This window comes from Rutidosis leptorrhynchoides, chromosome 2 (assembly GCF_046630445.1).
Source record: "Rutidosis leptorrhynchoides isolate AG116_Rl617_1_P2 chromosome 2, CSIRO_AGI_Rlap_v1, whole genome shotgun sequence".
NCBI lineage: Eukaryota > Viridiplantae > Streptophyta > Magnoliopsida > Asterales > Asteraceae > Rutidosis > Rutidosis leptorrhynchoides.
Genome location: NC_092334.1, coordinates 17,847,811 through 17,865,064, shown reverse-complemented (window position 1 = coordinate 17,865,064; position 17,254 = coordinate 17,847,811). Strand labels below are relative to the sequence as shown.

The 17,254-nt window shown below is 34.5% G+C and overlaps 1 protein-coding gene across 1 annotated transcript; it reads left to right on the top strand.

The window, feature by feature from the left end:
• The first annotated feature begins 200 nt into the window (after positions 1-200).
• On the top strand, positions 201-17,254 carry LOC139887659 (uncharacterized). Its single transcript, XM_071870729.1, has 4 exons — positions 201-632; positions 16,286-16,346; positions 16,468-16,755; positions 16,839-17,254. The coding sequence occupies exons 1-4, from the start codon at positions 201-203 to the stop codon at positions 17,252-17,254; spliced, it is 1,197 nt and encodes a 398-aa protein (XP_071726830.1).

Here is a 17,254-nt window from a genome sequence, read left to right as displayed (position 1 = left end):
CCTTTGTATCATGACTGTGGTGATTGCACATACGTTTGTGGCCAATGCGGGGCCCTGTTTTGGCATGCCGAGCACATAAAAGCATACTTCAAGTACAGAAAACTTCACTATCATTGTTGCTGTGAGAACGGTCGTGTGCAGTTGCCAAGTTATGAAGACCTCCTCAGGCTTTGAAGGAACTTTTAGAGATACGCGGTTTCATGGATTACGTCCGTGCTTACAACGAGATGTTCAGTATGACCTCTTTCGGTGCTCACATTGATGAAGCCATAAATGATGGCCGGTCTCCGTACGTTTTCAAAATTTCTGGCCAGATTTACCATTGGATTGGTTCTCTGTGCCCTCAGTCGGGAACTCGCCCGAGATTTCTGCAGCTTTACATTTACGATACGGGTACCGAGGTTGAAAACAGAATGGCCCATTTTGGTGGCCGAGATTCAGATCAAATCTGTGAAGCTATTGTGCGAAGGCTGATTCATTTGCTTGATTCGCATAATGAACTTGTGAAGCTGTTCTGGACGGCCAGAGATAAATGTGATGCTGACGAGGTTCCTACTTTCAAGATTCGGTTGTTCAGTATTGTCGGGTCAAAGCAGCATAGCCTTCCTACTTCTGATGCAATAGGGGCTATTGTGATGACCCGGATTTTTCCGACTACTTGATTATACTATTTACATTATTTAATATTTCCGACTTGATAAACAATGAATTTTAATAAGTCTTGAACCTCCGGAAAGAGTTTTATATAAGCATTTGACTACCCTTTTATTCCTACGATTCACGAACGTCATAACTTGTATTAATTATATATATATATATATATATATATATATATATATATATATATATATTTAACTTGAAAATGTGATAATTAAATATCCCATTAAGTATATTAACAAGGTATTATATATACCTTTTCATACTATTAATTTAAAGAGTTTTCGAACAATATATACGTTACTTTTTAAACGACGTAATTAACTTATGTTAAAATGTATTTACATACAACATATTATGAGTATAAATACATCCTTAAAAGTATTGAATACACTTAATAATATACAAATAAGGAATAGATATATTCATATTTTCCGTTCATTTTTTCTCAAGAATTCTACTCGTATTTATACGATATTTATACGGTACTTATACAGTATTTATACGGTATTTATACGGTATTTGTACAGTATTTATACGGTATTTATACGCGTATTATACGCAGCTTCTAGAAGTATTTACTATTGATATATACCAATAGAAATCTACAATTACATATTTATACGGTGCTTCTAGAAGTATTTACTATTGGTATATATGAATAGTAATCTACAATTATTGATGTATTATGTCATGCATGACCTAATGATTTTTAATTTATCTTAGATATTTTTCACTAAAAACCAAATTTATGAGCCTATAAATAAGCATCATTTCTAACTCATTTTTACACATTCATTTTCCAAATTTTACTTCCAATTTTCACACACTTGCACGAACTCTCTCAAGTTTTGTTCTACTACTTCTTTCTAGCAACTTTACATTCTAAACTTGAGGTAAAAACTCTACTTCAACTCTTGTTCAATACATATGTTTATAGCTATCTATATAAGAGTTTATAAACTAGAACATAGTTTAGTTGATTCTAAACTTGTTTGAAAAACTAATCTAATCTTTCTAGCTTAACTCTAATAACACTTATTTATATGTATTATGATGTTAAATTAAGTTAATATAAGAACTTATAACTTGTACATATGAAGAACACTTTGAAACTTAACATATATCGTTTAATCTCTATTAGGTAAAAAGCGGGCTGTTTTGGGTTGGGAATTAAAAACCTATCTTAGACTTTGAGTTCGAGGCTAAGACTTTGGAAATATGTTAATATATGTAAATAAGACTTCCAGTAATTTTTTTCATGATTTTAGACAAAGTGAAAGTATTTTTATCAAAAATCATATATCGGGTGGATGCCGGGATTCTTCCAAATCTGACCACCGGCACAAAAAGAGGGTAAAACTCTAAAAATTACTACTTGGGCTGAACTTTTTGAATTGGTTTTGGAAAATAAACTTCTTAAAGAATCCATATCAATTTGATTCACTTTAAACGGAGTTGTAATGAATATTTAGCGAGCAAAACAAAACCTGCTAAAATTAACTTTATATGGACGAAATTTATCTTATAAAAACTATATTAGCCATATCCTTGCGAACTTTTCCTATATCCTATATATATTTGGACATCTTATCATTAGTATAACAAAATATTATAATCTTGGTACGTTCCATGACAATACGTATACAATACGTTCGGATAAATCGAAAGACACCATGTACACAATACGTCTGGGTTAATTCTAAGACAATACGCGTACCATGGGTCATGGTTGAGTCTATAATAATACGTATACAATACGCCGTGGGGTAATTCTAAGATTATATATACATACCGATTATTGGACTGTTGGACTGTTGGACTATTGGACTATTGGACTATTGGACAATATTTGGACTACTAACAAAGGACTACTAACATGAAAATGTTAAAAATTAATATATAAGTATTCTATGAACTTGCTTTATTTTATTCATATGTCGTATTATTATCTGAATCATTATTATTGTTATAGGTTCGTGAATCCAAGGACGACGACCATATTTTTAATAAGTTGAAAACTTATTATTAATATACTTTTACTACCGTGAGTATATAGTCCCATTTTTAAACTCTAAGAATATTTTGGGATGAGAATACATGCATTTTATGTTTTACGCTATGGACGCAAGTACTTAAAATATATTCTACGTTGAGTTGTACCACCTTGCATATCTTCCCTAATAGCTTGGTAACTAATATTTACATGTTGTAAGAACATGTAAGCGCGAATTCTATTGATAGATCTATCGGGTTTGACAACCCCAACCGGGCTAGTCGCTCTAGTATCGTAAACGGTTGCATAGTACTTCGTTTTTACTACACTTGGTACAGTGTAGGGAGATTTCATAATAAAGGGAATATGCCACATTATTGGTTAAGTATGGTTACCGAAGCGCTCAACAACTTATAGAATATCTTTATTGAAATGTTTATAACTATGAAATCTTGTGGTCTATATTTATATCGATGCTAGCTTTAAACCTATATATCTCACCAACCTTTGTGTTGACTGTTTAAGCATGTTTATTCTCAGGTCCTTAAGAAAGTCTTCCGCTGTTGCATTATCTGAGCAAGCTGTGCATGGAGTCTCATGCTTTTGTTTAAATGAAGTGTTGCATTCAATAAAACCTTTGCCATGTAATATATTTGACTGTTATGGCACGTGTGTAGTATTTGTAAACCGATGTAATATGGGGATTATTCCTTAAATAATTGCCCACCTGTTTAAAACATGCATTATGTATAATAATGGTGTGTTTTTTTATGAAACGAATGCAATATTTTCTAAAAACATATCATATAGAGGTCAAATACCTCGCTATGGGACCAATGAATAACGTACTGCGTTTATAGTAATATGGACGGGTCATTTCAGTTGGTATCAGAGCGGAGGTCTTAGCGAACCAGGAATTGCATTAGTGTGTCTAACCGGTGTTTGTTAGGATGCATTAGTAAGTCTGGACTTTGACCGCGTCTGTTTTGAAAACCATTGCTTATCATTTTTGGTCAGAAATTGAATATTTTAAAATGTAAATGTTATGTGGTATATTACTAACGCACTAGTTATTATATGATAGATGTCTGCATCTAGCTTCGAATTAGTATTCACTTTCAGCGACTCCGAAATCGAATCCAAATCTTCAGCAAAGGTATCGATCATCAATTTGTCTGATGATGATGAAGACCCGAAAGAGGACACATTTTGGGAAGATTCACAATTTCAGAAAGAACCGGAAGTGAAAGAACCTGAAAACGATCCTGAGGAGGAGGAGGAAGTAAAAGAGATTACCGAGAAAGAATTTAAAAAGGGAAAGGAACCTGTAGTCACCAAACCAAAATTTCCAAATCCGGAAATTAATAAAGCATTTGTTGTACAAAGTACTCCTGACATTTCTACCCCTAATCATCTTTGTCTTACCAACTCTATTGAGGTATCAAGTACCTCAGAACCCCGACCAAGATATAAACGTACCGCTCGAATAAGCGTTATGCCAGTACCTGATAACAAGAGGTCCCTTCATTTTTAAAACCATTTCCGCTACGACATCACTTCACGCATTATATAATATTATCTAGTGTGCTTTACTTTATCCTACATATGTTTTATGTAAAATAAATTTATGTGAATAAGTGGTATTGTATTGTTGTACCATAATGCATTGATGAATAAAGCGTGAAATGATAATGCATTAGTTTTTCATGATAGAATATTATTTGGATGGTAGTAGTTAATTGTTGTACTAAGCTATTAAGTATGAACTTTAACGGGTAGGTAATACCCTAGAAATAATTATAAAATGCTAATAAGAAGAAAAGGCTTTTATAATAATGGGTTCATATTATTAATATGCCACGATGTACCATTAATTACTCGCTACATCTATAATATTCTATGTGATTAATTATCTTATATGTTTATTGAAGAAACATGGCTCGAGTGAATCGAATGACGGAACAAGAAATTGAAGAGCTTATCAACCAACGCGTAAACGACCGAGTGCTTTGGGTTGAAGCGGCAAGAGCAGCAGCAAACAACACAAACCCTTGTGTTGGATGCACATATAAAGAGTTTCGAGGTTGCAAACCTTCATCATTCAGCGGAACAGAAGGACCAGTCGGTTTAACCCTATGGTTCGAAAAGCTGGAGTCTATATTTAAAATTAGTGGTTGTGCGGAAGGGGATAGGACAACGTATGCTTCATGCACATTACAAGATGGTGCACTTACATGGTGGAAAAACTATGTAAAAGCTGTAGGGGCGATGCAGTATATGATACTCCTTGGGAGGAGTTGAAAAATATGCTAATCAACGAATACTGCCCAAGGAACGAGGTTAGGAAAATGGAAGCCGAGTTACGTAATCTGAAAGTTGTCGGCACGGAACTTACCAACTATAACGGGCGATTCATGGAATTAGCCTTGTTATGTCCTGAATTGGTACCAACAGAAGAGCGAAAGATTGAATTGTACAAGGATGGCCTGCCAAAAAACATCAAGGCCAATGTTACAGCATCCAAACCTAAGACAATTCATGAAGCTATCACCATGGCAAACGAGCTAATAGATCAGATCATTTTGGATAAGAATGCATCAAATACCAATGCCAAGGTATCAGATAACAAAAGAAAGTGGAATGGAAACCGTGATCAAGGTCACCAACAACAATCTCTCAAGAAACAGGAAACCATGCAAGGTGCGGGTAGTGGTTCAAGCTCGGGTTACAAAGGACGAAATCCCTTATGTAACAGATGCCACAAACATCACTCTGGTTTTTGTAATGTGGTGTGCAACAATTGTGATCGAAGAGGCTGAAGATTGTAGGGTTCTCGTTACAAATACAAATGGCACCAAGACTCCTGCAACCAATGCAAATAGAACTGCCTTGGCTACTGTTACTTGTTACAGGTGTGGGAAACAGGGTCATATTAAGAGCCAGTGCCCGAATCCATAGAAGAATAATGGACCTGCACGTGGAAGAGCGTTTAATATTAATGCTAGAGAGGCGTATGAAGACCCGGAGCTTGTTACGGGTACGTTTACCATTAATAACTTATCAGCATCTATTATATTTAATACTGGTGCCGATAGAAGTTACATGTGTAGAGACTTTTACGCTAAATTAAATTGTTCATCATTACCTCTAGATGCTAAGTACATGATTGAGTTAGCTAATGGTAAACTAATTAAAGCCGATAAAATTTGCCGTGATTGTAAAATAAATTTAGCTGGAGAAGTGTTTAAAATTAATTTGATATCCATAGAATTAGGAAGTTTTGATGTAATAGTCGACATGGACTGGATGTCCAAAATAGGAGCTGAAGTTGTGTGTGCCAAGAAGGCAATTCGCATTCCTCATAAGAATAAAACGCCAGTAATGATTTATGGAGAGAAGGGTAACTCAAAGCTAAAACTTATTAGCTGTTTGAAAGCCCAAAAGTGCTTGAAGAAAGGGTGCTATGCTATCTTAGCACATGTTAATAAAGTTGAAACGAAGGAGAAAGAGAAGAGCATCAATGATGTGCCTGTGGCAAGAGATTTTCCTGAAGTCTTTCCGGAAGAGTTACCGGGATTACCTCCATTTAGATCTGTAGAATTTCAAATAGATCTAGTACCAGGAGCTGCACCAGTGGCTCGTTCTCCATACAGACTTGCACCATCTGAGATGAAAGAGTTACAAAGCCAGTTAAAAGAACTACTGGACCGTGGATTCATTCGACCAAGCACTTCACCGTGGGGTGCTCCGATTTTATTCGTTAAGAAGAAAGATGGATCCTTCCGCATGTGTATAGATTATCGTGAACTAAACAAGTTAACTATCAAGAATCGGTACCCATTACCGAGAATTGACGACTTGTTTGATCAGCTGCAAGGATCACGTGTGTACTCCAAGATCGATCTAAGATCGAGTTATCATCAGTTGCGAGTTAAAGACGAAGATATTCCGAAAACCGCATTTCGGACACGCTACGGTCATTATGAATTTTTGGTCATGCCGTTCGGGTTGACCAACGCACCAGCTGTATTCATGGACCTCATGAATAGGGTATTCAGTCCGTACTTAGATAAGTTTGTTATCGTCTTTATTGATGACATTCTTATTTATTCTAAGAATGAAACAGAACATGAACAACATTTAAGGTTGGTGTTGGAACTGTTAAAGAAAGAACAGTTATACGCAAATTTTTCTAAGTGCACCTTTTGGCTGAAGGAAGTACAGTTCCTTGGTCATATTGTCAGCAGTGAAGGAATTCAGGTTGATCCAGCCAAGATTGAAGCTATTGAAAAGTGGGAGACCCCAAAGACTCCAACACAAATACGCCAATTTTTGGGTCTTGCTGGCTATTACAGAAGGTTTATTCAAGATTTTTCCCGGATAGCCAAACCATTGACAGCATTAACACACAAAGGGAAGAAGTACGAATGGACTTCTGAGCAGGAAGCCGCATTTCAATTATTGAAGAAGAAGTTGACTACATCGCCTATTCTATCGTTACCTGAAGGAAACGATGATTTTGTAATTTATTGTGACGCTTCGCAATAAGGTTTTGGTTGTGTCCTCATGCAACAAAAGAAGGTTATTGCATATGCATCCCGACAACTAAAGATTCATGAACAAAATTATACGACTCATGATCTAGAATTGGGAGCAGTGGTGTTTGCATTAAAGACTTGGAGACACTAGTTGTACGGGGTTAAATGTACTGTGTATACCAATCATAAAAGCCTTCAATATATCTTCAACCAAAAACAACTGAACATGAGGCAACGTAGGTGGATCGAGCTGATAAACGACTATGACTGTGAAATTCGCTATCATCCCGGGAAAACAAATGTAGTAGCAGATGCTTTAAGCAGGAAGGAAAGAGAGCCAATTCGAGTACGAGCAATGAATATGAAGATTCGTACGAACCTCACCACCCAAATTAAGGAGGCTCAACAAGGAGCTCTTTCTGAAGAAAACTTTGGAAATGAGATGCTTAAAGGGATAGATAAGCAGCTTGTTACACGGGAAGACGGAACCCGATATTTTGCTGGACGCATTTGGGTACCGAAGTTTAAAGGGTTAAGAAAATCGGTACTAGACGAAGCACATAAAACAAGATACTCGATACATCCCGGAGCAGGAAAGATGTATCAAGATCTTAAGGCGCACTTTTGGTGGCCAAATTTGAAAGCTGATATTGCAATGTACATCGAAGAATGTTTGACTTGCTCTAAAGTCAAGGCGGAACATCAGAAACCGTCAGGTCTGCTGCAACAACCAAAAATCCCAGAATGAAAGTGGGAATGTATTACAATGGATTTCATCACGAAGCTACCAAAGACTACATGGGGTTACGATACCATTTGGGTAATTGTCGATCGTCTCACCAAGTCCGCACATTTCCTACCTATGAAGGAGAAGGATGGGATGGAAAAATTGGCACGACTATACTTAAAAGAAGTTGTCTCTAGACATGGAGTACCTATCTCCATTATATCCGACCGTGACAGTAGGTTTACGTCAAGGTTCTGGAAATCACTACAGGAGGCCCTAGGAACTCATTTAGATATAAGCACCGCATATCATCCGCAAACCGATGGACAAAGTGAAAGGACTATACAGACTCTTGAAGACATGCTTAGAGCATGTGTGGTCGATTTCGAAAGCGGATGGGATAAATATCTACCATTAGCAGAATTCTCGTATAACAATAGTTACCATACGAGTATTAAAGCTGCACCATTTGAAGCACTTTATGGAAGAAAGTGTAGATCCCCGATCTGTTGGTATGAAGTAGGAGACCGACAACTAACTGGTCCCGAGATCATACAGGAGACTACAGAAAAGATTGTGAAAATCAAGGAGAGATTAAAGACCGCCCAAAGTCGTCAAAAGAGCTATGCCGATGTTCAAAGGAAGCCATTGGAATTTCAGGTTGATGACATGGTTATGTTAAAGGTGTCACCTTGGAAAGGTGTGATACGCTTTGGTAAGAGGGGTAAACTGAACCCAAGATACGTAGGACCATTCAAGATCATCGAACGTATTGGACCAGTGGCTTATAGACTTAAGCTACCACAACAACTTGCTGGAGTACACAATACCTTTCACGTCTCGAACCTAGCAAAAGAAGACCTCACTGTTCCTCTTGAAGAAATCCAAATCGACGAGAAACTGCATTTTATAGAAGAACCTGTCAAAATCATGGACCGTGAAGTCAAAAAGCTCAAGCAAAGTAACATACCTATAGTTAAGGTTCGTTGGAATGCTCGAAGAGGTCCCGAGTTCACTAGGGAAAGAGAGGACCAGATGAAACAGAAGTATCCACATCTGTTTACAAACACCGCCCATTGAATAGGTACTACTTCAAATTTCGGGACGAAATTTCTTTAACGGATAGGTACGGTGATGACCCGGATTTTTCCGACTACTTGATTATACTATTTACATTATTTAATATTTCCAACTTGATAAACAATGAATTTTAATAAGTCTTGAACCTCCGGAGAGAGTTTTATATAAGCATTTGACTACCCTTTTATTCCTACGATTCACGAACGTCATAACTTGTATTAATTATATATATATATATATATATATATATATATATATATATATATATATATATATATATATATATATATATATATATATATATATATATATATATATTTAGCTTGAAAATATAATAATTAAATATCTCATTAAGTATATTAATAAGGTATTATATATACCTTTTCATACTATTAATTTAAAGAGTTTTCGGACAATATATACGTTACTTTTTAAACGACGTAATTAACTTATGTTAAAATGTATTTACATACAATATATTATGAGTATAAATACATCCTTAAAAGTATTGAATACACTTAATAATATACAAATAAGGAATAGATATATTCATATTTTCCGTTCATTTTTTCTCAAGAATTCTACTCGTATTTATACGATATTTATACGGTATTTATACAATATTTATACGGTATTTATACGGTATTTATATAGTATTTATACGGTATTTATACGCATATTATACGCAGCTTCTAGAAGTATTTACTATTGATATATACCAATAGAAATCTACAATTACGTATTTATACAGCATTTATACGCGTATTATACGCAGCTTCTAGAAGTATTTACTATTGGTATATACGAATAGTAATCTACAATTATTGATGTATTATGTCATGCATGACCTAATGATTTTTAATTCATCTTAGATATTTTTCACTAAAAACCAAATTTATGAGCCTATAAATAAGCACCATTTCTAACTCATTTTTACACATTCATTTTTCAAATTTTACTTCCAATTTTCACACACACTTGCAAGAACTCTCTCAAGTTTTGTTCTACTACTTCTTTCTAGCAACTTTACATTCTAAACTTGAGGTAAAAAAACTCTACTTCAACTCTTGTTCAATACATATGTTTATAGCTATCTATATAAGAGTTTATAAACTAGAACATAGTTTAGTTGATTCTAAACTTGTTTGAAAAACTAATCTAATCTTTCTAGCTTAACTCTAATAACACTTATTTATATGTATTATGATGTTAAATTAAGTTAATATAAGAACTTATAACTTGTACACATGAAGAACACCTTGAAACTTAACATATATCGTTTAATCTCTATTCGGTTGAAAGCGGGCTGTTTTGGGTTGGGAATTAAAAACCTATCTTAGACTTTGAGTTCGAGGCTAAGACTTTGGAAATATGTTAATATATGTAAATAAGACTTCCAGTAATTTTTTTTCATGATTTTAGACAAAGTGAAAGTATTTTATCAAAAATCATATATCGGGTGGATGCCGGGATTCTTCCAAATCTGACCACCGGCACAAAAAGAGGGTAAAACTCTAAAAATTACTTCTTGGGCTGAACTTTTCGAATTGGTTTTGGAAAATTAACTTCTTAAGGAATCCATAGCAATTTGATTCACTTTAAACGGAGTTGTAATGAATATTTAGCGAGCAAAACAAAACCTGCTAAAATTAACTTTATATGGACGAAATTTATCAAATAAAAACTATATTAACCATATCCTTGCGAACTTTTCCTATATCCTATATATATTTGGACATGTTATCATTAGTATAACAAAATATTATAATCTTGGTACGTTCCATGACAATACGTATACAATACGTTCGTATAAATCGAAAGACACCATGTACACAATACGTCTGGGTTAATTCTAAGACAATACGCGTACCATGGGTCATGGTTGAGTCTATAACAATACATATACAATACGCCGTGGGGTAATTCTAAGATTATATATACATACCGATTATTGGACTGTTGGACTGTTGGACTATTGGACTATTGGACTATTGGACTATATTTGGACTACTAACAAAGGACTACTAACATGAAAACGTTAAAAATTAATATATAAGTATTCTATGAACTTGCTTTATTTTATTCATATGTCGTATTATTATCTGAATCATTATTATTGTTATTGGTTCGTGAATTCAAGGACGACGACCATATTTTTAATAAGTTGAAAACTTATTATTAATATACTTTTACTACCGTGAGTATATTGTCCCATTTTTAAACTCTAAGAATATTTTGGGATGAGAATACATGCATTTTATGTTTTACGCTATGGACGCAAGTACTTAAAATATATTCTACGTTGAGTTGCACCACCTTGCATATCTTCCCTAATAGCTTGGTAACTAATATTTACATGTTGTAAGAACACTATATTACATATATTACACCACACGAATACAACTATCTTATTCCGACTTGCTCGTTTCTTCTTCTTCGGTTTTGGTTCGTTTTGCCAAGTTTCTAGGGATATATGATGTTCCCCTAATACGAGCCGTCGTTGTCCACATTGGTTTAGAAAAACCTGGTGGTTTAGAGGTTCCCGGGTCATTGTTACAACTTAAGAACTTCGGGGGTTGACGATACATATAAAGTTCATCGGGGTTGGAATTAGATTTCTCTATTTTTATGCCCTTTCCCTTATTATTTTCTTTTGCCTTTTTAAATTCAGTTGGGGTAATTTCTATAACATCATTGGAATTCTCGTCGGAATCCGATTCATCGGAGAATTGGTAATCCTCCCAATATTTTGCTTCCTTGGCGGAAACACCATTGACCATAATTAACCTTGGTCGGTTGGTTGAGGATTCTCTTTTACTTAACCGTTTTATTATTTCCCCCACCGGTTCCGATTCTTCTTCCGGTTCCGATTCTTCGTCCGGTTCCGATTCTTCTTCCGGTTCCGACTCTTCTTCCGGTTCCTCTTCGGGAACTTGTGAATCAGTCCACGAATCATTCCAATTTACATTTAACTCTTCATTATTATTAGGTGAGTCAATGGGACTTGTTCTAGAGGTAGACATCTATCACATAATATCAAACACGTTAAGAGATTAATATATCACATAATATTCATATGTTAAAAATATATAGTTTCCAACAAAAATGTTAAGCAATCATTTTTAAAGAAAACACGGTCGAAGTCCAGAATCATTAATGCATCCTAACAAACTCGATAAGACACACTAATGCAAATTTTCTGGTTCTCTAAGACCAACGCTCGGATACCAACTGAAATGTCCCGTTCTTATTGATTAAAAACGTTCCATATTAATTGATTTCGTTGCGAGGTTTTGACCTCTATATGAGACGTTTTTCAAAGACTGCATTCATTTTTAAAACAAACCATAACCTTTATTTCATAGATAAAGGTTTTAAAAAGCTTTACGTAGATTATCAAATAATGATAATCTAAAATATCCTGTTTACACACGACCATTACATAATGGTTTACAATACAAATATGTTACAACAAAATAAGTTTCTTGAATGCAGTTTTTACACAATATCATACAAGTATGGACTCCAAATCTCGTCCTTATTTAAGTATGCGACAGCGGAAGCTCTTAATAATCACCTGAGAATAAACATGCTTAAAACGTCAACAAAAATGTTGGTGAGTTATAGGTTTAACCTATATATATCAAATCATAATAATAGACCACAAGATTTCATATTTCAATACACATCCCATACATAGAGATAAAAATCATTCATATGGTGAACACCTGGTAACCGACATTAACAAGATGCATATATAAGAATATCCCCATCATTCCGGGACACCCTTCGGATATGATATAAATTTCGAAGTACTAAAGCATCCGGTTCTTTGGATGGGGTTTGTTAGGCCCAATAGATCTATCTTTAGGATTCGCGTCAATTAGGGTGTCTGTTCCCTAATTCTTAGATTACCAGACTTAATAAAAAGGGGCATATTCGATTTCGATAATTCAACCATAGAATGTAGTTTCACGTACTTGTGTCTATTTCGTAAATCATTTATAAAACCTGCATGTATTCTCATCCCAAAAATATTAGATTTTAAAAGTGGGACTATAACTCACTTTCACAGATTTTTACTTCGTCGGGAAGTAAGACTTGGCCACTGGTTGATTCACGAACCTATAACAATATATACATATATATCAAAGTATGTTCAAAATATATTTACAACACTTTTAATATATTTTGATGTTTTAAGTTTATTAAGTCAGCTGTCCTCGTTAGTAACCTACAACTAGTTGTCCACAGTTAGATGTACAGAAATAAATTGATAAATATTATCTTGAATCAATCCACGACCCAGTGTATACGTATCTCAGTATTGATCACAACTCAAACTATATATATTTTGAAATCAACCTCAACCCTGTATAGCTAACTCCAACATTCACATATAGAGTGTCTATGGTTGTTCCGAAATATATATAGATGTGTCGACATGATAGGTCGAAACATTGTATACGTGTCTATGGTATCTCAAGATTACATAATATACAATACAAGTTGATTAAGTTATGGTTGGAATAGATTTGTTACCAATTTTCACGTAGCTAAAATGAGAAAAATTATCCAATCTTGTTTTACCCATAACTTCTTCATTTTAAATCCGTTTTGAGTGAATCAAATTGCTATGGTTTCATATTGAACTCTATTTTATGAATCTAAACAGAAAAGTATAGGTTTATAGTCGGAAAAATAAGTTACAAGTCGTTTTTGTAAAGGTAGTCATTTCAGTCGAAAGAACGACGTCTAGATGACCATTTTAGAAAACATACTTCCACTTTGAGTTTAACCATAATTTTTGGATATAGTTTCATGTTCATAATAAAAATCATTTTCTCAGAATAACAACTTTTAAATCAAAGTTTATCATAGTTTTTAATTAACTAACCCAAAACAGCCCGCGGTGTTACTACGACGGCGTAAATCCGGTTTTACGGTGTTTTTCGTGTTTCCAGGTTTTAAATCATTAAGTTAGCATATCATATAGATATAGAACATGTGTTTAGTTGATTTTAAAAGTCAAGTTAGAAGGATTAACTTTTGTTTGCGAACAAGTTTAGAATTAACTAAACTATGTTCTAGTGATTACAAGTTTAAACCTTCGAATAAGATAGCTTTATATGTATGAATCGAATGATGTTATGAACATCATTACTACCTTAAGTTCCTTGGATAAACCTACTGGAAAAGAGAAAAATGTATCTAGCTTCAACGGATCCTTGGATGGCTCGAAGTTCTTGAAGCAGAATCATGACACGAAAACAAGTTCAAGTAAGATCATTACTTGAAATAAGATTGTTATAGTTATAGAAATTGAACCAAAGTTTGAATATGATTATTACCTTGTATTAGAATGATAACCTACTGTAAGAAACAAATATTTCTTGAGGTTGGATGATCACCTTACAAGATTGGAATTGAGCTAGCAATCTTGAAAGTATTCTTGATTTTATGTAACTAGAACTTGTAAAATATATGAAGAACACTTAGAACTTGAAGATAGAACTTGAGAGAGATCAATTAGATGAAGAAAATTGAAGAATGAAAGTGTTTGTAGGTGTTTTTGGTCGTTGGTGTATGGATTAGATATAAAGGATATGTAATTTTGTTTTCATGTAAATAAGTCATGAATGATTACTCATATTTTTGTAATTTTATGAGATATTTCATGCTAGTTGCCAAATGATGGTTCCCACATGTGTTAGGTGACTCACATGGGCTGCTAAGAGCTGATCATTGGAGTGTATATACCAATAGTACGTACATCTAAAAGCTGTGTATTGTACGAGTACGAATACGGGTGCATACGAGTAGAATTGTTGATGAAACTGAACGAGGATGTAATTGTAAGCATTTTTGTTAAGTAGAAGTATTTTGATAAGTGTCTTGAAGTCTTTCAAAAGTGTATGAATACATATTAAAACACTACATGTATATACATTTTAACTGAGTCGTTAAGTCATCGTTAGTCGTTACATGTAAATGTTGTTTTGAAACCTTTAGGTTAATGATCTTGTTGAATGTTGTTAACCCATTGTTTATTATAACAAATGAGATGTTAAATTGTTATATTATCATGATATTATGATATATAATATATCTCAGTATGATGTATATACAGTTAAATGTCGTTACAACGATAATCGTTACATATATGTCTCGTTTCGAAATCATTAAGTTAGTAGTCTTATTTTTACATATGTATTTCATTGTTAATACACTTAATAATATATTTACTTATCATTTAACATAATTAACCAAGTGTATCAATATCTTAATATGATTCATATGTACCTAGTAAGACGTTGTTATAACGATAATCGTTATATATATCGTTTTCGAGTTTCTTAAATTAATAGTCTCATTTTTATGTATATAACTCATTGTTAAAATACCTAATGAGATACATACTTATAATAAAAACATGTTAACTATATATATAACCATATATATGTCATCGTATAGTTTTTACAAGTTTTAACGTTCGTGAATCACCGGTCAACTTGGGTGGTCAATTGTCTATATGAAACATATTTCAATTAATCAAGTCTTAACAAGTTTGATTGCTTAACATGTTGGAAACATTTAATCATGTAAATATCAATCTCAATTAATATATATATAAACATGGAAAAGTTCGGGTCACTACACCTTTGTGTTGACTGTTTAAGCATGTTTATTCTCAGGTCCTTAAGAAACTCTTCCGCTGTTGCATTATCTGAGCAAGCTGTGCATGGAGTCTCATGCTTTTGTTTAAATGAAGTGTTGCATTCAATAAAACCTTTGCCATGTAATATATTCGACTGTTATGGCACGTGTGTAGTATTTGTAAACCGATGTAATATGGGGATTATTCCTTAAATAATTACCCACCTGTTTAAAACATGCATTATGTATAATAATGGTGTGTTTTTTTATGAAACGAATGCAATATTTTCTAAAAACATATCATATAGAGGTCAAATACCTCGCTATGGGACCAATGAATAACGTACTGCATTTATAGTAATATGGACGGGTCGTTTCAGCTATTGTCTTTGATACTGGCCCACAGGCAGTTTCGGATTACGATGTAATAATCCACCCGAAGACTGAGTACCCAAGGCGGGTTAACAAACTCCATCCGTTGTATATGTCGCTGCAATTTCCATTGATGTTCTTTTTTGGCGAGCGAGGGTTCCATACCGATTTAAAGTTAGTTAATGCTCCAGGTTCCATTGGTGGTCGGGTTAAGAAAATGACGATGAATATGTTATATTGCTACCAGCTTCATGATAGGTTCCAATCTTACAGCCTCATGTTGAGGCTCGGGCGACTCTTTCAGCAATACGTTGTCACGGTCTATTATAGTATTGAATTAGATCGGATGGATTACATTCGGAAGAAGTAGAAGGACATCAGAAAAGATTACCTTTCGGGTTTATATGATGCTATTAGCAGAGGTGATCAAATATGTACAGACGTGGGTAGCAGAACTATTCTCCCAGCTTCTTTCACCGGTGGTCCCCGTTATATGTACAGCCACTACCTTGACGCGCTGGCTATTTGTCATGTCTTTGGAAATCCACAGTTCTATGTCACTTTCACTTGCAATGTTAGGTGGCCCGAAATAGCTTGGTATCTGCAGCCTTTTCCTCGGCTAACCGCATCAGACCGGGCTGATATTGTCGCGCGTGTTTTCCATTTCAAAGTCAAACAATTTGTTAGGTTTTTGAAAGACGACAGCCCACTTGGTGATTTAAGAGCAGGTAATAGTACAGTTCATTTTTGCCTTACTTTTGTATTTATTTGATGCTGCCCGTTGTTGACTTTTTTTCTTCCTTTTTTCCAGTATATACCATTGAATTCCAGAAAAGAGGGTTGCCGCATTGTCACAGATTGGTGTGGTTGCATTCCTCACCCTCATCACCTATAAGCGAAAGAATAGATGATTACATATCTGCTGAACTTCCTGACCCGAGAACCGACCTCGCTGGTTATGCAGTGATCTCCGCGACTATGATGCACGGACCTTGTGGCATTGCAAACTCACGCGCACCATGCATGGAAAGTTCTGCCTGCACAAAAAAATTTCCCAAAAAATACAACGAAAAAACCTTCTTTGATGTTGATGGTCGTGCATACTACCAAAGGCGTAATACTAGTGTGTATACAACGCGGTCGGGGGTCCAACTCGATAATAGTTATGTAGTTCCTTACAATAGACTACTTTGTATGACTTTCCAAGCTCATATAAATGTTGAATGA